This window comes from Musa acuminata, chromosome BXJ1-1 (genome assembly GCF_036884655.1).
Source record: "Musa acuminata AAA Group cultivar baxijiao chromosome BXJ1-1, Cavendish_Baxijiao_AAA, whole genome shotgun sequence".
Lineage (NCBI taxonomy): Eukaryota > Viridiplantae > Streptophyta > Magnoliopsida > Zingiberales > Musaceae > Musa > Musa acuminata.
This window is the reverse complement of record NC_088327.1, coordinates 13,841,629-13,862,071: the sequence shown is the minus strand read 5'-3', so window position 1 is coordinate 13,862,071 and position 20,443 is coordinate 13,841,629. Positions and strand designations below refer to the sequence as shown.

Here is a 20,443-nt window from a genome sequence, read left to right as displayed (position 1 = left end):
ACTACTAAGATGTATCGAGATTTACGCCAAAACTATTGGTGGCATGGTATGAAGAGAGATATAGCAAAGTTTGTTTCTAAATGTTTAATATGCCAACAGGTGAAGATAGAACATCGAGTACCTGCGAGAAAATTGTAAAGGATTTCGATTCCTGAATGGAAGTGGGAGAAAGTCACTATGGATTTTGTGACAGGATTACCCAAGACTGTGAAAGGATATGACGGAATTTGGGTAATAGTAGACATACTTGCTAAATCTGCTCACTTTCTCCCTATTAACAAGAAGTATTCATTGGAGCAAGCTTATATATTAAAGAAACTATTCGATATCATGGGGTGCCAGTTAGCATTATCTGAGATAGAGATCCAAGATTCACCTCTAAATTTTGGGGAAGTCTACAAAAATCTTTGGGCACGCAGTTAAAGTTTAGTACAGCCTTTCACCTCCAAACTGATGGTCAATCTGAAAGGACAATACAAACTCTTGAAGATCTCTTAAGAGCATGTGCTTTGGACTTTGGTGGGAGTTGGGATATGCACTTATATCTAATTGAGTTTTCTTATAATAATAGTTATCACTCTAGCATACAGATGGCTCTATTTGAAGCTCTTTATGGAAGAAAGTGCAGATGAGGTAGGAGAACGAAAGCTTTTGGGGCCTCAATTAATTCAAAAAGATACTGATAATATTTAAATTATACGCCAAAGATTATTAATAGCTCAAAGTCGTCAGAAAAGTTATGTAGATCGAAGGCGAAGAGATCTAGAGTTCGAAGTTGGTGAGTACGTCTTCTTAAAGGTGTCGCCAACCAAGGGAGTTATGAGGTTTGGTCAGAGGGGAAAGTTAACCCTAAGATTTATTGGCCCATTTGAGATCTTACAAAAGGTTGGGCCTGTGACATACAGATTGGCATTGCCCCCGGCTTTGGCTAGCATCCATGATGTATTCCACGTGTCAATGCTTCGAAGATATATCAGGGATCCATCACATGTCATATCTTATCAACCTCTACAACTACGAGATGATGCTACTTTTAGAGAACAACCAACCTAGATCTTGGAAAGGAAAGAACATGTTCTAAGGAACAAAATTACACATTCGGTAAAGATTTGTTGGCAACACCATTCAGATCAAGAGGCAACGTGGGAAAGAGAAGAAGATATGCGAGAGCAGTATCCTCATATATTCTATTAAGGTAAGCTAAATTTGGGGACCAAATTTCCTATCGGAGGGGAGAAATGTAATCACATCAAATATTTAAGTTAGGAATTGATTTTCTTTCCTTACTTGTTATTATAATTTAAGGAAATCTTAATCTACTTCCTTGATTATTGATATGAATCAAGGAAATAACTATTAAGTATTCCTGATGATATTATATTTGTTAGTATATTAAATGAAAATAACTTATATTAAATAAATATGAAAATTAAAATGAATTTCCCTTAATAGAGGCTCACCTCCTCCTATTTAAAGGGAGAGATTTCTCTCCTTCGTTCCTCACCTAGTCGAGCCTAGCAGCGGGAGGAACAAGGAGTTACACCTAATTGACAAAAGTTAGGTTTCCCTACATTTCTTAAATTTAAAAGTTTTAGTTTTTATTTTGATTCTTTAAATGTTGAAAGTTTTATAATTTGAAAAATATATATCAATTCTTTAAATGTCAAAATTTTTGCATTAAAGTAATTAATTAAAGTTTTCATAATATTCTTTGACCCATGATTAAGGTTTTTATTGTAGAGTTAAATATGTTAAAAATATATTTATTTTATATGATATTTCCTGTATTACAGTTTATCTTTAATCTTATCTGGATTAAAATCTTGTTAGATTAGAATATGTTATCTAAAATCCTTTTTCATATTCTTTGATATGAAATTTAAAATATATTATTCTGAATGATTTAAAATATGACTAGAATATATTGAAATTTTATATGTATTGAAAACATGATTTTTATTTGAATTTATAAGGCTATTCCCTTGTATTAAAACTTATCTCCGAGTCCCTCTTTTAATGTCTTATGATTTCTAGTCAAATGTTATTTCTTTGTATTAAAGATTTTCTCCTCATCTATCTTTTAATGTATTATTATGTTTTTATTTATATTGTTAATGGGCATATGCTATGATATGAAATTGGATATTAATTGGAATGAAATTGCTCACAGGCCAAGCCCAACCCACGGTTCAAGCTTTGACCCGTAGGCTACCCCAGCCCAACCATTATGGGCAGTCACATGCGACGCACATGACTAGTCCATGGGCCAGAGCTGGGCCAGTTTTGTGTAATGTATGCTCAATCATGTATAATGCACATGACCGATAGATGGACTGGCTCAATCTAGCCCAATATTATTGTTGAACTTGAGCCCAAATATTGATTGAACTAAACTAGACTTGATTAGTCTAGATCAATTCAGGGTGATTCCGAATTGATTGACTTATTCAAGTTAGTTTAACCTAAATTGAACTTAATCTAGTCTAAATTATATTAGTCTAGGATGGTTCCAAACCAGTTAAATAAGGATTAGAGATCAGTTCAGTTAGGCTCTAGTAAATCGAGTTCAATTGAATCGATTAAACTAGAGTTCAAGTCAATTAAGGGCTAATTTATATTATTTGATATTGATGATATTTGAAAGAGACGTTTTAAATATGTTATTTCATCTCGAAATGGACATGACCAATGTGAGATTATATTATTTTCCTACCGAGAGCAAGTAGGGCGATTCCCTTCGGGGATTAGCGGGCCGTCAGACGTGGCGGTTGGATGGTTCCTCCATCCGCTGTTGGGAGGAACGTGTCCCCACTTTAGCGAGTGTGGGACACTACTCCATCCGCTGTTGGGAGTGCGATATGAGTTTGCCTTCATCCGTTGTTGGGAGAACACAAACTCATCCCGTAGGATAAAACCTCTCCATCTGCTGTTGGGGGAGTGCTCCTTCGGATATTTGATATACGCCAATGGGATGATTGATTGAATTTTGATCATTTATACATTTTGAGTTGACTTTTGGGGTTCCTACTCAGCGTTGTTGAATTTTCTTTATTTTTGATTTTCAGAACAGCTTCCCTCTAGTACTAAATCAGATTCCAGTGGAGAGCGGACCTTCCTCTACCGCTAGGTAGAGCCACTTGGATATTCTTGAAGTTAACATCACTATGTTTACTTTTCTATTTATGACTCGACGAATAAATGGATTGTAATAAATGAATTGTAATAAATATTTATGAATGATGAATAAAGTAATGTTTATCTATTTGATCGGGAAAGATATATATATAAAAAAAATTCAAGATATGACAAACACCAGGAAAGAGAAAAGAAAGATAAGATTATTATATTTATCCAAATTCTCATAACAACGACAGATCAGTGAGTCCAAGTTTATTATATTTATCCAAATTGATCACTGGATCAATTATTTTTTGGTGTTTTGCTAATTATAACTTCTTGGAGAATGCACATGGAGAAGTTCCTTATGGTAACCCCCATCTGTATGTTCTTGTCAAGCTCTTCTTGGAAGCTAAAAATGTATATTGGAGACAGTCCTATCTTATCCTCTCCATAGCTAGTCTAAAATTTAATATTATCACAGAATAATTCAGAAATTCTAAGTAAGGAATTTATCAATACTGTGCCAATAATCTTAATAAAATTCCTTGATAAATCCATCAGAGGGTTCCTTAATCTCATTAATCAATATCTATTTGGAGCTTTGATATCTTAATTCACAAAAGAAAATAAACTCACATAATCAATATTAACACTATTACTATAGTTTCATAGTGCCATTAAGTCTCTGATAGATGGAGATAAAATCCATCTCCTTTGTGAACACATTTAGTCTTAGCTTTATATCAGCATTTTAAGTTAATTTATCTAATGAGAGCATTGAACTTATTATAAAGTGATGATGGCATATTGTGTCCTCAACTTCAAGTTGGAATCTTTATCTTCTAAATACAATATCTCATATTGGAACATTTAAAATTCTCTTTAATATTCCCCAAATTATGCCTACTCTAAAAAGAAAGCATACCTCTAACCCTAGTAAGATTAGTAGAGAACTTAAAAAAGAGGAAGAAAAAAATAGAGCATTCCAAAATTGTTGAACTAAGTTCTTAAACCTCTTATAAAATTTAAATCTAAATAAATTCATAGGATCAATAAAAAAATCTTAAAAGCTGTGCCCTCTTTGTTATATTTATCATAAATGATGGGATAATTAATTTACTAATTTATTGAATCTGAATCATGAATTTAAAGTATTTAAATTTTATCATATCTTTATAAATCAATTTAAATCTTTATTTCGAGAATAAGGCAAATGCGAAATGTAATACTGATGGCATCGAGTAGAGGCCAAACACAGTAATCAACCTTCGTGTGGTGACTCACACGGAAACGTAAAATGAGTGACTCACACGGAAGCTATGGTTCTCTGTGCCGACTCACACGAAGCTTAAATGTCACTGACGCACATCGAACCCGCTCTTCGTGGCATCAGCAACCCAAAAAGCCCTACCCGTTTAACGACTGCGGCGCTCGACCCTCGTCTCGTGCTCGCTCGATTCCTAGGGCTCCGATCGAAGCGGAGCTCCGCCCACGCCCGTTCTTCCCCGTCCTCTCTCGATCCGCAGGAAGGTGACCCGTGCCTTCGTTCTTGGGATCCATGCATTTGCTTACTTGAAAAGATTCTCTCGTTTTCTCTCTCTTGTCGAGTCTTTTTCGTTGATCTCTGCTTGTTGTTTCTTCTTTCCGGTTAATTTGTACCGACGAGTTGAAATGAGAAGCTTTTGCTGTATGTGCTGTCGGTCCATTTTGCTGATCTGATCGGTGGATGCTTTTGGTAGTTGGGATTTAGGGTTTTGCAGTTAATTTGTTGTGTGGATTTAGTTGAGACTGCAGGTCTTCTTGGTAATAATTGTCGGTGATTTGGATGTCAGCTTCGAGTAGTTACGATGATTTATGTGTAGGACTTCTGTCGTGGTGCATATAGAGATCAAAATGGATGCTCCGACTGGGTGTTGCTTGCTATGTTTGGTCCTTATCAAATTACTGTTGCGTAGTTCTATGTTGGATTCCTATGGTTGGATATTAGATTTGGTTCGTGCCCTCTGGTTTTGTCTCTTTAATTAGTCAGTCTGTTGTGGTTGTCAATCAATTCTCGATTAGAATTGAGAACCTGCTTCTTTTTGAGATGATGAGTGCGGGCTTGGAGGGATGCTTTCTTTCGAAAGCATTTGTATGTGCTTGTTGGAAGCTGTCCAATGACTTGTGGGTGCATCTGCTAGTGAAAGTTTGGACTCTACTTCTTGCACCTATTAGTTCAGTGGCAATATCTTGTTGTAGTTCTGTTGTGTTTGCTCATCGAGGGTGGTGCATAATGTTGTTGGACAACAAATGATAATCTATCCTTGTTGGAGAAAGGTAGTTTTCTTTTATGAAAATTCTTTTTTAATCTATCTATGGTTGGCCAAGAATTGGACAGTTTGCTGAGAATCCTGCAATCTTTTCTTGTTCTTTTTACCATCTTTTTATTGTGCTTATTCCATGGTATTGACCCAGAGACACAATTCAATCTTGAGTTATACTTTCATTGTTCTGCTTGTTCCTAACTTATATAATATCTTGTTTGTTCTATAGAGTTATAGGATGGAAATTGGCTCTTATGTTGGATATGTATTATTTGGACTTTTTTTGGGTCAATTTTGATGTTCCTCTAGTTCTTAAGAATATTAGGAATATCAAAGGGCATGCCCATTCATACTAACATATTTTCCTGCATGTATGATGAATATTAAATATCTTATGTTCTGTGGTGTTAGTTTATGATGAACCTTGGTAGATCTTTTGCTTCTTAAGCTTAGATTTCCTTGAACTTTCTTGGGGATTGGTTACTTTTTGCCTTGGGTTAACTTCTTTCTGGATATTAGAGTGTGTTTGCATATTGTGTGTAACTCTTTTGATATCATGATTTCCCTCGTATGATGCTTCCTTTGTTGAATTTTAAAAGGCTATAAATCATCTGTACTTGCGCTTCTAACTTTAAAGATTTTTCCCCTGATAGGGTTCTTTACTGTTTTAGTAGTTCTACAGGAATGGCATTGCCAACCGCATCTCCTGTTTCTTCTCTGACTCCACAAGTGGTATGAGTTGGTTGTGTGTTAGTTTTTTTTCGTAAATTTGGTTTTTTCACCTTAAACCTGATTCTTTGGTTAAAACTTTCACAGATTGGTAGTGCATTTGTGCAACAATATTACCACATTCTTCATCAATCACCAGAAATGGTTCACAAGTTCTATCAGGATTCAAGCACTGTAAACCGCCCAAATTCTGATGGAGAGATGACTTCAGTGATGTCGGTGCAAGTATGATTATCAAAAATAGTTTTATTACTTCCATGTAGGCATAAAAGAAAATGTTGGTTTTCCGTTTTCAGATTTAAGAACTTACTTATCTAGTTTGTCATAACCGTATAAGCAAAATATATGAATGCTTAAGAATGAAACAATTCCATTGAGTAGTTTATATGTAATATTAACCAGTTCCTTCAATATCGTGGTTTATGTTTCTCATTTTGTGCCTTTTCCTCTCAGAGTTATTTGCTTTTTTTTCTGCTTATATTAAGTATTCCTTTCGCAGACAATTGAATTATCCTTGGGTGTACCCAGTGCATGAGGAATTGAATTATCCTTATTAATTATTAATTCATTGTTCTATGAATTATTTAATATAACTAAATGTTTCTATATTCTTTTAATTACTTTTTGTTGTGAAAATTGGAAACTAGTTTTGCAGACCAAAGGAATTCTGTGGTGAAATATTAAGAAACAGTGTAACAATAAAAAATGTAGATGTTTTGTTCTTTTTTTTGGATTTGACAAGTAGATTTTAGGGATTGTGATTCAGTTATGATTGGTGTTGATTGTGTTCTTTTAACTACAGCATCTTTGGTGGAGGGAGCATGTGTTTGGATAGAAAGTATTTTCAGTCAATTAGATTTTTGTTGCTGTATCATATGGTGTCCATTGAACATTTCTAATCCCATGTAAGATTTAATAACTGATTTGTGCATGTTTCAATATGGAGCAGGCCATCAATGACATGATAATGTCCTTGGACTTCAGAAACTGTTTCACTGAGATAGAGACAGCAGATTCACAAATTTCATACCAGAATGGGGTGCTTATTGTAGTGACTGGATCATTCATTGGACAGGATGCTATTCGGAGGAAATTTGCACAGTCATTCTTCCTTGCCCCTCAGGAAAAAGGATGTTACTTTGTCTTGAATGATGTGTTCAGATTTTTGAGTGAAACACGGCAAAGGGAAATGAATTATATGTTGGGTGATGGCACAAAAGATGATTCACCTCAAGTTCTTATATCTCCTGAAGCAGGTACGGAGATTTTTTATGAACTTGGAACTTTTTCTTGGGATAAATTGACCTTTTTATGTCCTTTTGCAGAACCAACTTGTCAAGAGCATGATGCTCCAGAAACTCCATTATTAGAGGAGAATGCTGACAATATGGAAGAATTACCTAACCAATCAGAGGATGGTGGTTCAGGTTTTGAAGATGAGGTCGTTGTGGATCAACCAGCTGATACAGGTGAAAGTGATTCACAGACAGTTCATGAAGTGATTGCCTCTGGAGGTCAAGATGATTTGCCTAAGAAGTCGTATGCATCCATTGTGAGTTAACTTTTGATAAACAGGCCATTTGTGACAAAAACACATCATCTGCTTTGTATTTTGACCTTTTTTATTGATTATTTTTGCACCAATAGTAATTTCCATACCTTTGTGATCTATTATCTCTTTAGGAGATTATGCTTTTCTGAGTGTTATCTCATGAAAATAGCTTCTTTTTGTTTTCTATCCATTGCTGTATGTTAGAGGTCTAAAATTTCAAGAAAAACGTTGTTCTCTAGAAATCTGCAATATTAGTTTGTTTAGGAGTTCTTTCTTTGCTAATTATTTCCCAAATTGAATTCTACTGGCAGGTTAAAGTGATGAAAGGGAGTTCATCACCAGTAGCAGTTTATACAACTCCCAAGGAAAAGGTGGAGGTAGCCCCTCAGGAACCAGTGATTGTGTCTCCAGCTCCGGCTTCTACCCCAGAAGTTTCTCATCCTGCTAGCAACAATTTCCCTGAGAATAACAACAATGTTGAAGGTTTTTCTAGAATTCACTGCCTTACATGTTGCTTTGAGACTTATATTCTCCTTATATTTGTCTTTTCTTGTTTTGCAGAGGAGGGACATTCAATATATATTCGGAACTTATCCTTGAATGCAACAGCTGAACAAGTTGAGGAGGAATTTAAGAAATTTGGACCTATTAAGCCTGGTGGTGTTCAAGTTAGAAGCCACAAGGTTTATCAGATTCTTGAGCTTGTGTTTGCATTTATTTTATTTGATATTTTTACCTTTTTTGCCTCTCTGTTTTTTGGCAGGTTGAGCGCTACTGTTTTGGCTTTGTTGAGTTTGAGTCACTGAAATCCATGCAAGCTGCAATTGAGGTATCATTATTGGACTTGTGCTGGATTCAATTTGAAGGTTATGCTGTTTCTTAATATCTTAATGGGAAGTTAAATCTATGAGGCAAAAGAAATTAATGAAAAACTATAGAGATAAGATTTGGATGTGATTTTTATTGACTTGGAAAAACCTTTTATAGTGTTTCTAGTGATATATTATGGCGATTTTAGAAAATAAATGTATATTTATTAAATTATGTTTTCTTGATAATACATATGTATGATTTTGTAGTCAATAGGCTTGTATAAATTATTGGTCACAGTACTGTTGATAACTATCTGAAATCCCCATCTTATAACTCTGGTTGACTCACCCAGAATAATCCTCCAGGTATGGCTGATAACTTATTCAGGCCTGTGCGATTGTAGTATCTCATGTTCCCCCTGAGCCAAATTATACTAAGATAGGTTGGCTGCTCCTAGAATTGGGTTAGAGACCCCATTCTATGTTAAATTAGGAGTTGTTGACTCATTCTTCTTGCTTTTGGTCACAAGATCTTCCTGGAGCGAGTGGCAGATCTGAACATTTGAGGTCCAACTGGGAGTTTTTCTTGCACTGTGACTTTTCTAGTGCTAGAATTGTGAAGATGCTAACCCGGCTGAAAACTTTTCTGTACCAAACCTACATATGTACATCTATGCCCAAGGGAGCATAGAGGTCCACTTCTCGTCATACTGGAAGCAAAGTTGTTTTCTTCTTCTCTCTGTTAACTAAGTGGTGATGGTATGAGATGACTTTGACGATACCATTGATATCATGACATCATGGGGCTGATGATGTAGTTCACTGAGCTGAGGAAGCTGGTCCAAAAGATATGATTGACCTAGACTGAAATAGGTCCAATTTGACAACCTTGTTGTTAGGATCCTTGGAATTGGCTCCTTCTAGTGTGCTATTTAATCATCTCCTCTGCTTTTATTACATCATCTTATGCTACAAGCAAGGTGGCAGGCATCGTTAGTAAAACCTTCCTGTGTAATCTCTTTCTTGGATCTCCAATAAACTATCCAATTATCTAGGGTAAATTGCATGATACTTTTGATATTCTGTTGTGATTCTTTCTTGACATGTCACATATGACATGACCCAAATTTTATCGTCAAAGACTTAAAAGAGTCGCTTAAATGTCAAAGTCATGCCAACACATTTATTCGTACCACTATAATGTCGTGTCCTCCATGTGAAGGGAGGTGACGGAAGACCGAGCCTTCAGGAGTAGGCATGCATTCGAAGAATTGATCTGCTAGAAATAGCAAAACTTGTTGGGGTACCTTTGCTAAATATGGGCATTCATCGTTTGCTGTTTGAAGAGTCTGTTTGATTTGTTTTTGTAACTGCACAGCTAATTGTCCAGTGGCCAGGAGTGCCAATGCATTGGTGTTGGAAGTTGTGCGGAATTCTGTTGTTGATACTGATGCTATGATGCACATGTGTCTCTTACAATAGAAGGATTAGCTATTACCCCTACCCTCTGTAGGGTTCAAAATGATGTTGATTACGTCATGCTTGGCAATGGCTGAGGGCGGTTTACTGCTTAGTCGGGGGCATTGTCATTGCACGAAGTGTTGTGTAGGGGTTATAGGCCTGGCTGAATTTGGAATTCCTCTGTTTGTGTAGGCAAAAATCCTTGCAAAGATTTAATTTTGACGAAATTAGATGTTTGATTGATGGGAAAATATGCAGGAAATAGAAGATAACCACAGTCGATAATATATATAGAGGTTGCTGTTGCTTCATTCGGTTTAGTAAGGCACCTGTTATGTTCTATACTGCAGATACCACTTCTTCCAATGTTTGCATGCAGTCGATAATAAATGTTCTGCAGCTAAAGCCTTGATCATATTTTGGATAGACTGCAGACTGACAGTGTTTGCAACTCTATCTGTCTATGCTTGTGTCTCCGTATCTCATAGGTGCATGTATATACATGCAATGTGAATGCTTGTCTTCTATGAAAATTTGACCATGTACAAGAATGTATATTCTCCTTCCATTATTCTTCTTCGATATTCTCGTTACTGATGGTACATCATGGATTTGTCCACAAACTCCTAGGCATCACCAGTCATGATTGGAGGTCGTCAGGCTATTGTTGAGGAGAAGAGAACAACAACGCGAGGCAAGTTTGCTTTCTTCACCTAGTTTATTAATGTCTAATATATGCAAAAGCCTGTTTCATTTCATTATCAATTTGTCTTGATTTTTTAGTCTGATAGCTACTGCTTTTATAGCATAGATTGTTCCTGTAATTTCAAATATCCTGTTCTTTTCTTATGTTATCTTGAAATGGCATTTTAGGTCATACAGTTCTAGGCCTAGTGGTTGCTAGAAACTGTTTTGCTGCAGCTAATGCTTAATGAATTCCTAAGCTTAATGGTCCAAACTTTGTTGCCATGCATGCTGATAAACTATCTTTTGAATGTTGAAGATTCACCGGATCTTGTTACAACTTTGTGCATATAAATGGAAGATATTTTGTCTACGAGTCCTTTATGATTTCTTATTTTTCATTGTTTCTGTTCTTTTCTCATTGCATCCTGAACTTACTAGTTTTGAATCAGACAGATCCTTGTTAGTTGTTAGATCTCCTTCTGAATCTAATGTTGTTGATCCAGTGGACTCAAATCATTCTTGGATGATGAATTTTGTCTTGCCCAAATGTAACTATTGGAAAGTTTGATACTTTCGATTGATGATGCTAATTGTTTTACTTGTGTTAGTCGTTAATGGGGTGGTCACCAATAATGGCACTGGAAATAGTGGGAGAGGGCGCTTCCAGTTGGGAAGAGGTGCTTTCAGAAACGACAACTTCCGGGGACGCGGCAGCTTCAGCTCCAATATGGGCTACAGGAAGAATGAGTTCAGGAACCGAGCTGAGTACTCTGGCCATGGTTGGGGCCCAGGATTCCGTGGCAGCGATGGTTATCAGCAGCGCACCTTTCAGAATGGGGATGGCATGATCGAGCAGCGCACCTTTCAGAATGGGGATGGGGATGGCATGATCGTAGGCCGCTCGAGAGGAGGAGGACCCAAGATAACTGCTGTTTCAGCATAGTAGATCGTTTGATGATTCTGCCTTTTCACATTGATGTCAAATCGATCTGTTTCTTGATTTGGTATCTGACCTATAATTGGGAAACCTTATGGGAAATCAATTTTTGACTGGGTTGCCACTGTGGACAATGGTTCCACTTTCCTTTTGGGGGGATTGATGCATCTTGTATCATCTTTCGATCAAATTCTAGATATGAATTTCATTGAAGGAGTACATCTTAGTTATAATTGGTCCTTTTGTGTATGCATTAGTTTGTCTTCGAGGAAGTTCCTTGTGGTTTCATCTTGTCATTTACTGCTGCTGAAGCTCTTAATCCCGATTTTAACCAGAAAAATGTGGGCATGTGAATGCTGAGAAAATTCTTGTGGATGGATATGCAGAGTGGACTTCTGACCATCTAATTATAATATAAACAACAATTTAAATGCAAATAAAGATAGAATGCCAGGATGGAATAATCCGAAAGTACAACCGACTGTTTCATAAATGTGTGATGGAAGTCTCTTTCATCTCCTTAATAGTAAAATAATGCATGAAATTCATATAAAATGGACTAAAAGAATAATTTTTTTTTTTTTACATACCCTAAAAATAAGATCATGGAGTTGACTATATACATGCATCTTTTGAAACAATTTTGAAGACATAAGACCAGCCAAACAAATATTTAATGGTTAAAAATGGTCATAATTATTAAATAAAAGAAACGATTGAAACAGTTAACTAACGACTAGAATATTTTATTATGCAAGGACAAAATGATAAGCATCATGTTAGAGTTAAGAGCTGTAATTTTGAAGTTTTCCTCTTATAATTTATAACCGTGAAAAAAAAAAGGAAGCTAATAACAAAAGGAAAGATACGTATGACTCATTCTTGCAAATGAGCATTATCTTTAGTATTTTATTATATTGTCATCCATATATTTAGGAAGATAAAATATTTAGGTCTATTTAATCGGTTTTATCAATAAAAATAAAGGATAATAATGTAATTTTAATATTTCAGTTGGTGGTGGTTGATGACATCGATGGTGATGGACGATGACATTGTTGGGAGCTGCATGTGATTGTTATGGATGAGGAAACAAAAGGTGAGGGCTGCTCTATATTTGCGTCGGTATTGACGTAATTGTTGAGCGACGTGGCTCGACATTTGCATCGATGGCCCTTTTGACACTCGACAATTACGTCGGTGCTTACATATATGCAACGCGACATTACTCAACAACTACATCAGCGTCGACGCGGTAGCCTTCATCTCTCGTCGTCGTTCTTCTCATCCACAACAATCACCTGTGTCTCCTTGTCGTCTATCACCGTCGATGTTGTTCGTCATTATCAATTAAAACGTTAAAATTATCTTTTTTATCTTTTGCTTTCATGTTTTCGTTAGTGATAAATATTAAATGTAAGTTAATATGTAATTAACCCATGAACCGAACTTGTTCTTCTACGAGAATACTACATCGTGGAAATTGGTAGCTACATCCGATTACATAATCTGGTGATATCTTATTGGAAAATTCACATCCTCATTTTGTGAAAGCTTTTACAGCTAAGCTACATAACTGTTCGCACTTTAGTCTTAACCATCAACTTACCATTCCACCATCGTAACACGCCAATAGTGTTACGAGCTCGAATCCCGAGATGATAGTAGTAAAAATAATCTTATTTTTTTTCATCCATATAACAAAAAAAAAAGCCTTAAGTATCCTTATAAAAAAAAAAATCAAACGTCTCTAATAACAAATAAAGAAATAATAATATTTTAATATTTTAATACTCAAATGTTCTACTCAAAATTATAAGTTTCAACTATTTGATACATCTTTTTGTCTCCATTAACATCCTTCAAAAGAATACAACAAATGCTAATTTATCTCAGTAATTAGGTCGCATAATATAAAGCGCTTCTCACAGGACGTCAATAAAAAAAAAAAAAATTAAAAAGAAAAACAAAATGAGTATTAGAGGAAAATAAAGAAAAACGACGGCCGCGAGCCTTTTGCCCTCTTTGGTCTTTCCCTCGTCAAATTCACCGATTTCGATCCGCATCTCCCTCCGATTCCTGCTCCAATTCCCGGATCCACGACCGTGTTCTGTCCCCCCCTCGTTCGCCGCCCTCGATTCTTGCCCATTTGACCTCCCCTCCAAGGGCGTGCCATTGCTTCTAGGGTTTCGGTTTTCCGTCCCTTGTTTTGATCTCGATTTCGATCTGGATCTCCACCATCTGTTGCACCAGTAGATTCTCTCATCCACCTGCTGTAGTCGCCCTCTACCGATTTGTCCTGTTAGGTCTGAATACCTCCTCTTCCGTTTAACCTTGCTTTGGACTTTGTAGCTTTTCCCCTGTTGTAATTTGCTATCGTCCTTGCATTTGCGGGATCGTAATCAGGTTGCTTCTATTCGGGTACGTAAGCTCCCTGATTCTACCTATTTCATGGGGCAACGTGCATCTGTCCATATCTTTTTTTCAACTGGCTTAGTTGGTCTTAATTTCTCGATTAACTAAGACCTAAGGGTTTACGGATTTTAATCACTCTAAATTTGGAAATGTCATCTCGTTGGTAGTTTAAAACATCTTTTCTCACGTGAAAGAGAATTTTTTGAAGGCAAAGAAATTATTTTAATAAAAAAAGAGAATTTTTGGAAATATGACTTCGAAAGCTCCAACATTCATATGGCATTGAAGGACCTAAATTGTCTCATATGATCTTTTTGCACATTTAGTTGAATCTGTTATTATCTAGGAGATTTCTGTTCAAGTTGGAGTTGGCGTGTGACGCAAAAAATTGGTGGAAGTTATGTCTTTTCATATATAGTTCATTTTCCCTCTAAACATGCATTGTAGAGGGAGTGAAAGATCCATGGCAATGGTTAGTGACCTATAAAGCCAGTTTTGTGGTTGTCGTTTGGTGAAATTAGGATCACAGTCAAAACAGGCATTATGGTTTAGAAGTTGAGGATTTTAAAGGGCCAAAAATTTACAAGTGGATGTGGATATTTGCATGGATTTTTCAAGAAGCTTTAATATGTTTTGGTTATGGTTCTCTGGTAATTTGTGGTTGTTGAATGAGATTTTTAAGTAGAAACGATATTGGATTTTGGTTACATTTTTAAAGTAAAAATGTTTGATTGGATGTTTCAAACTCTGTGAGAATTTATCGTGACACAATGTTGTTCTGTATATTTTGGAGTTTCATGTCTACTTATGGTTGTGACTGGTATGTGCTGGGCTGTGACCTTGCAAACTAGCTATTTACTGAGCCCTTAACCTGCAGTCCAGATGAATTTTTTGGATGAGCCTATTATTGACGTTGCTGCCAATAGGCTTGGTTATAAACGAAGTCAAACACTTGACATATCCAACATTTCATATAAGTCTTAGTTCTACATATTTTGCTTTCCTTCGAGTTGTACACTGTTTTTTTCTTTTTGTTTGGTTTATACCAGTTTGTATTGGAGAACCATTTACTGAGATTAAAATCATGCATGATGTTCAATCACAATGTCTAAATCTACTCTTTTATTAGAAAAATGCCGTGCTTCTCTGTGTTATTATCTATTTGTGTTCTTTACTTTTTATTGACATACAGATTGTTATTCACTTAATCTCCTAAATTGTTTTACTTGTTAGCATCCCATTTAGACTTGTATGGTTCATTACTTGTGCAGGTTAAAGATGGTATTTAACCATAATGATCAGTCTTTTGCTGATCACATGGCTGACCAATTTTCTTGTGAAGATGTAAGACATTTGGCTTGTGATGATCAACATCCACCATTTAATGAAGATTCTCGGTGTGAATCTATCCCTACCAAATCACCAGCTTCAGGTAACTCTTAAGGAAACATTTACTGTGCAAGTTACAAGTAGTAGTTACTGGCTTAGATGTCCTTTTTTTTTTTTCTGATCTAAAGATGAAAAGGAGGAGGTTTTCTTTAATTTTCCCAAAAAATTTGCGAATTATACTTCTGACCCTCCATATCAGAACTCTCCTACTTCTCCCTCTGACAATTGTAGCTTGTCATGGGTGACAGGCAACACCAGTGAAATGCCATCAGGCAATGGCAAACGACCTCTTTGTGGTGATGGGGCTTGCCTCGCTGCAAACAAGCGCTCGAAGCAAGCGAACCACAATGTGCAATCGAGTTCATTTGAAGAAATTGGCTTCAGTGCCTCTGAAGAGATGCCAGCAGGTGATTTAGTATTTCATGCATTTATCAGGTAAATATAAAATTCTGAAGGGAGCGAGTAAACTTTATCTGACTATATCAATATGTTTTTAGTTGCTGCTGAGGACTTAAAGTTGAAGGGTCAAGGAACTGCTCCTGTCACTGAGGACCTTGCTATTCAGGCAACTTGCAGCCACTGGTTCACACAGGGTACTAGCCAAGAAATTGGTTTGGACCCACATGTTAGGCTGCCTTCTTATCCTAGTTACTTTGGAGATTCTTGTCAAGTAGCTAAGTTTGATGAGGATGAAGAGATCTTTTCACCTGATTTTAATTATTTCAAACAGAAGCATGTTGCTATTGGAATGGATCATCAGGCTGATATTCCAGAGTTACGATCCCATGAATTTAAGAACCATATAAGGGATTATCATGATTGTTCTCCTCCACTGACCCCAGTGACAAGTTCATCATCATGTGATGATCTTATAATTGATGGAGGTGTCAGTGATAAATGGCTTGGGGCACCTGTAATGCCTATGCCTGATTCTACTTTATTGGCTTCAGATGGTGTAGTCTTACACCATAATACAGACTGTAGCTGCCCAGATGAGGGTTCAATCAGATGCCTGAGACAGCATGTGATGGAAGCTAGAGAAAAGCTTATGCGAAAACTGGGGCAGGAGAGGTTTGTGGGCTTGGGTTTCGGTGATATGGGTGAGGTTGTAGCTCAAAAATGGACTGAAGAGGAGGAACAACTATTCCATGAAGTTGTGTTGTCAAATCCTGCATCACTGGGCAAGAATTTCTGGGAGAAACTGCCTCAGGTGTTTCCTGCTCGAAGTAGTAAAGAACTAGTAAGCTACTATTTTAATGTATACATGTTGCGAAAGCGGGCTGCACAGAATAGGTTGGAACTGCTTCATGTAGACAGCGATAATGATGAATGGCAAGAAAGTGATGATGCTGAATTTGCAACGGAAGAGGAAGATGAAATAGATTCTGTGGTGGATTCTCCTCTTGCAGATGAAGGTGCTGTTTCTGGTGAAGAAGATGATCCTGAGGAAGCAGGTATAACGGAAAAAATTGATGATATAGAGGATTCCGATTATTGCACCTTTTCTAGGCCAAATGAAAAATGGTCCTGGCATGATGTGAAAGGATGTACTACTGGTGAGTCGAACCTTTTTTCTAGCGTGCAGTTTACCAGAAGCAATTCGAACCATTGTTCTGAGGAGCAAGACATTCAGGACCATTCATGCACATCCTATGAGGGTCAGCACAATGTAGCTGATATCTGTGATCCTGTTGATATTTTTCACTTCCAGCGTGGCTTGATTGGGGACCATGAAAACTTGCATAAAGAGTATCAGAACAATGGTTTAAGTGGGTTAACAGATAACAGTTTCTTCTGTGGTCATCACAACCTAAAAGCTTGGGACATGAGTTATAGCTCTGGAACAGAGAAAGAGGACTTCCTATCAACATGCGATGTGATAGATGAGGTATTTGGAGAAGAACCTTGGGAAAGTGAAAACCTGTCATAGTTTATGGTGACCCCAATTTGTCTTGGGTACTTGCTTCCTTGCTTCACCTTATGTTGCCCTCTATGACACATCTGACTGCACCAGAGTTTCTGAAGCTACTTAGTCTATGATTAGGGTGTACTGGATGGTCGAAACTGTCCCATGCTCTTGTGAAGTAGGTAATGACTGGTGCTTTTACAATGAAACAAAGATTGCCATACTGAAAGTCATATCTATTGGGCTGTATCAGAGGAATAAAAGTTAGTTGGAACTGGCAGCATTTATGGTCAGATTCTGCATCTATATATTTGTTTCGTCTATGAAGATATATTTTCTCATATGTCCTCAATTTATACAAATTCTTTCTTCTCTGGCATCATCTTGTTTCCTTTGTGATGTGCGTAAACAGCAGCAACCATTTGATGGAGCAAATACCTCTCACCTCGATTTCTTTAGCGATATGTGGGATATCATCCAACAGGGAGACAGCAGCAGTCATTTATTCCCTGACATTTACTCCAAACTTGGATTACACATTTATCTGCATCTGGTACCTCTTGCAAGGTCAATTGCAAGCAATTTTCAATGATTGTGTTGTTGCAGAGCTGTAACTTGCATCTCTACCTGCAGTTTTAATGCAAATTGAACCATTTGCAAATCTAACTTGTATATCAGAAGATTTACTCATATCTTCTCTTCATTTGCCTTCCTTTTGGCCATTTATTTATTGTGCCTGTGTTATTTTGCATCTGAGATTTCTCCTTGTATGTGATTTTATCTTAAATTAGGTTTTATGCCTCAAATTCATGGCTGGTTATCAAATGCAGAAAATAAAATAGAAAAATCGGGGCATTGGCAATGTGATCTTTCCAATGACTCTTTTCTTGTTTATGTTCATTCGTTTATTGATGCTTTAACAGCATGTTTCTGATACCTTGGAAAACAAATATTTAGCTTGTGGAGGAATTGAGCAAAGGGCTAATGCATGATTGTAGCAACCATGTTAATAATACTAGGGTAGGGTGTAAACAATGAATAAAGTAATCACACTGCTACTAATAAATAAAGAAACAATTATAGGAAAAATGAGAATAGGCAATAGTTGGATACGTGTTTTTCAGAAGAGAAAAAAAGATGTCTCAACAATTCTGAGAGGCTCTTATTTTTTTCTTCGGGTTAAAGATTTTCCTCGTGCAATCTCTCCATGAGGAAACTGAGATAGTGGGAAATTAAGAAGGGGTATTGCATATCGTATTTGCCTTTTCAAATTTTAGTACATAACGTATTTGTCTCTCTCCCTCTCTCCGAATGTTAAGATCCAATCTCATATCACATATAACTAATCTATATTAAAAATTTAAGAAATATAATATGTCTGAGCTAATTACAAATTATCCGCATGTAACTATACCTCTTTATTGATAGAAATATCTATAATTATGAAAGTAAAATATTTAATTTCATTTACCATAATGTTGTCGATTTTATTGACAGAAGATACAACATGTCGACGAGAATGAAAATGATGGGCAAAAAGATGACTTCAATGTCTACGTTATATTTTCGATGTTGGCGAACGACGATGGGTTGCGAATGATTGTTTTGATTGTGGTCGACGAGAATGACGTAGTGGTCGGAGAGAATACTAGAGACTTATGTAATTTTTTGCTAGGGGAGGAGGATGAGGAGGGAGAGCGATGACGAGAGGTGAGGCAAAGGAAGAGGAGAAAGAGGACTATACAAATGCTGATGCTCTACATTTGTATCAGTTCCGCTCGGTAACTACGTCGGTGTTGATGCAAATGTAGAGTGACGAAAGGGCCGCACTGTCACGAACGGTCATCGCACGCTCACAACAATTCAATGAACTATTCGTTGTTTGTGTTTACATTTATAGTTGTATGGCAGTATGTTTTGACTTGGTTTTATGTCCTTTTGCTTGTGAAAATGTAAGTTTTTAAACAAGTTGCGCTATAGTGCGATCGCTCACTAAACCGAGTAAAACAACCAAAAACAGCTCCGTTTTCGCATGCCATGGGCTGTTTTCTGTAGCCCGCTGCTGCACGTGAAATATCAGCCATCTCAGTACCCTGGAACTACTTAAGTGGCACCATGGGGGATGGGGCTTTGGTATAGTGTCGGACATTGAACGATCTTTCGCAAGTTCGCACGTTACCTTAACGGGAACTTGTTGTCGCACCCGGCACCCGGTGAGTAGCTGTTTGTGGACTTACAACTGTTCGTTCAACCTTCTAAAGTCCTTGTTTTCCTCCTCTCCCTCTTTTCTCTTGTGCACGCAAGGTGCTCACTGAATTTCTTGTAAAGCTTCCCATTTTTGCGAGATGTTAGGACTTGTCCGTCGCTTGTTCTTCGAACTAATCAACTTTCTCTTTTATAGGTCCTTAGGGACCTGCGAGAGGTTGCAAGTGGGCTGATCTTTGTGGATGTATATCGTAATGGCGAGGCGTGACTTAGGCAACACAAGCTAAGTTCACGTCTTTGCTGCAATGATGCCTCATGACTTAGGCAATTTCAGCTAAGTCTGTGACATTATGGTATTAGAGCGGGCAAACAATTCGAGCAAGCAGCGAAGGAACTTTGCATTTCGCTATGGCAAAGGATCATGGCGAATCAAGCAAGATGAGGCAAGTTGGACCCTTACCCCAAGTAGCCGTAGGTGGGCTGCAAGTGCATACTCACTCTCATATCGTTGGAGCCACTCAAGTAGAGCATGGCAGCGAACATGACGTGCGAGAAGTTGGTTACTCTCCGCGAGCGGAGGATGCGTAATCTGGAGCGCCAATTGGGAAGAAGAGCCATAAGGAGAGACTCACAGCGGTGAAAACCCGCTTGGATGTTCTTAAAGCGAGCTTGGAGGAACTATACTATGGCCAACAAAGGCTTATTGGGGTAGAGAGCTCACAAGAAGAAGCAAAATCTCGGATTGACAAGGTTGCGGCCCTAGTCGACCGATTGTCAGATGACACCAAAGACTCCGTGCTACACCTACAGAAAGTCATGGTGGAACTCACTTCCAGGGTGACCATGCTCACGAGGGCACTAAATACGGGAGGAGGCAACACCCGTGTTGCACCAACACAAAACTTGAGAGCACCCGAGCCATATTGT

General features: G+C 37.3%; 2 protein-coding genes across 6 annotated transcripts; both read left to right on the top strand.

Annotated features, from left to right (window-relative positions):
- The first annotated feature begins 4,493 nt into the window (after positions 1 to 4,493).
- Positions 4,494 to 11,834, top strand: LOC103996613 (nuclear transport factor 2). 4 transcript variants are annotated; one of them, XM_009417554.3, is made up of 10 exons: positions 4,494 to 4,650; positions 6,095 to 6,155; positions 6,240 to 6,377; positions 7,102 to 7,408; positions 7,478 to 7,704; positions 8,016 to 8,187; positions 8,266 to 8,387; positions 8,468 to 8,533; positions 10,608 to 10,671; positions 11,273 to 11,834. In XM_009417554.3, the coding sequence occupies exons 2-10, from the start codon at positions 6,108 to 6,110 to the stop codon at positions 11,605 to 11,607; spliced, it is 1,479 nt and encodes a 492-aa protein (XP_009415829.2). In that variant the 5' UTR covers positions 4,494 to 4,650; positions 6,095 to 6,107; the 3' UTR covers positions 11,608 to 11,834. The 4 variants fall into 4 exon arrangements, with proteins under 4 accessions (XP_009415829.2, XP_009415837.2, XP_009415846.2 ...); XM_009417562.3 differs by having other exon boundaries at positions 4,500 to 4,650; positions 6,098 to 6,155; XM_009417571.3 differs by having other exon boundaries at positions 4,503 to 4,650; positions 6,077 to 6,155.
- Positions 11,835 to 13,578: 1,744 nt separating this feature from the next.
- LOC135675300 (uncharacterized) lies at positions 13,579 to 18,062 on the top strand. 2 transcript variants are annotated; one of them, XM_065185534.1, is made up of 4 exons: positions 13,579 to 13,907; positions 15,288 to 15,448; positions 15,654 to 15,812; positions 15,903 to 18,062. In XM_065185534.1, the coding sequence occupies exons 2-4, from the start codon at positions 15,295 to 15,297 to the stop codon at positions 17,333 to 17,335; spliced, it is 1,746 nt and encodes a 581-aa protein (XP_065041606.1). In that variant the 5' UTR covers positions 13,579 to 13,907; positions 15,288 to 15,294; the 3' UTR covers positions 17,336 to 18,062. The 2 variants fall into 2 exon arrangements, with proteins under 2 accessions (XP_065041606.1, XP_065041605.1); XM_065185533.1 differs by having other exon boundaries at positions 13,580 to 14,022.
- The last annotated feature ends 2,381 nt before the right edge of the window (positions 18,063 to 20,443 follow it).

Bases quoted from the DNA above. Each gene is read 5' to 3' on its own strand.
- LOC103996613 (XM_009417554.3), top strand. From the start codon at position 6,108: ATGGCATTGCCAACCGCATCTCCTGTTTCTTCTCTGACTCCACAAGTG. The intron at 6,378-7,101 runs GTATGATTATCA...AATATGGAGCAG, and splicing joins CTTCAGTGATGTCGGTGCAA to GCCATCAATGACATGATAAT. The intron at 7,409-7,477 runs GTACGGAGATTT...GTCCTTTTGCAG, and splicing joins TCTTATATCTCCTGAAGCAG to AACCAACTTGTCAAGAGCAT.
- LOC135675300 (XM_065185534.1), top strand. From the start codon at position 15,295: ATGGTATTTAACCATAATGATCAGTCTTTTGCTGATCACATGGCTGAC. The intron at 15,449-15,653 runs GTAACTCTTAAG...CATGGGTGACAG, and splicing joins TACCAAATCACCAGCTTCAG to GCAACACCAGTGAAATGCCA. The intron at 15,813-15,902 runs GTGATTTAGTAT...ATATGTTTTTAG, and splicing joins CTCTGAAGAGATGCCAGCAG to TTGCTGCTGAGGACTTAAAG.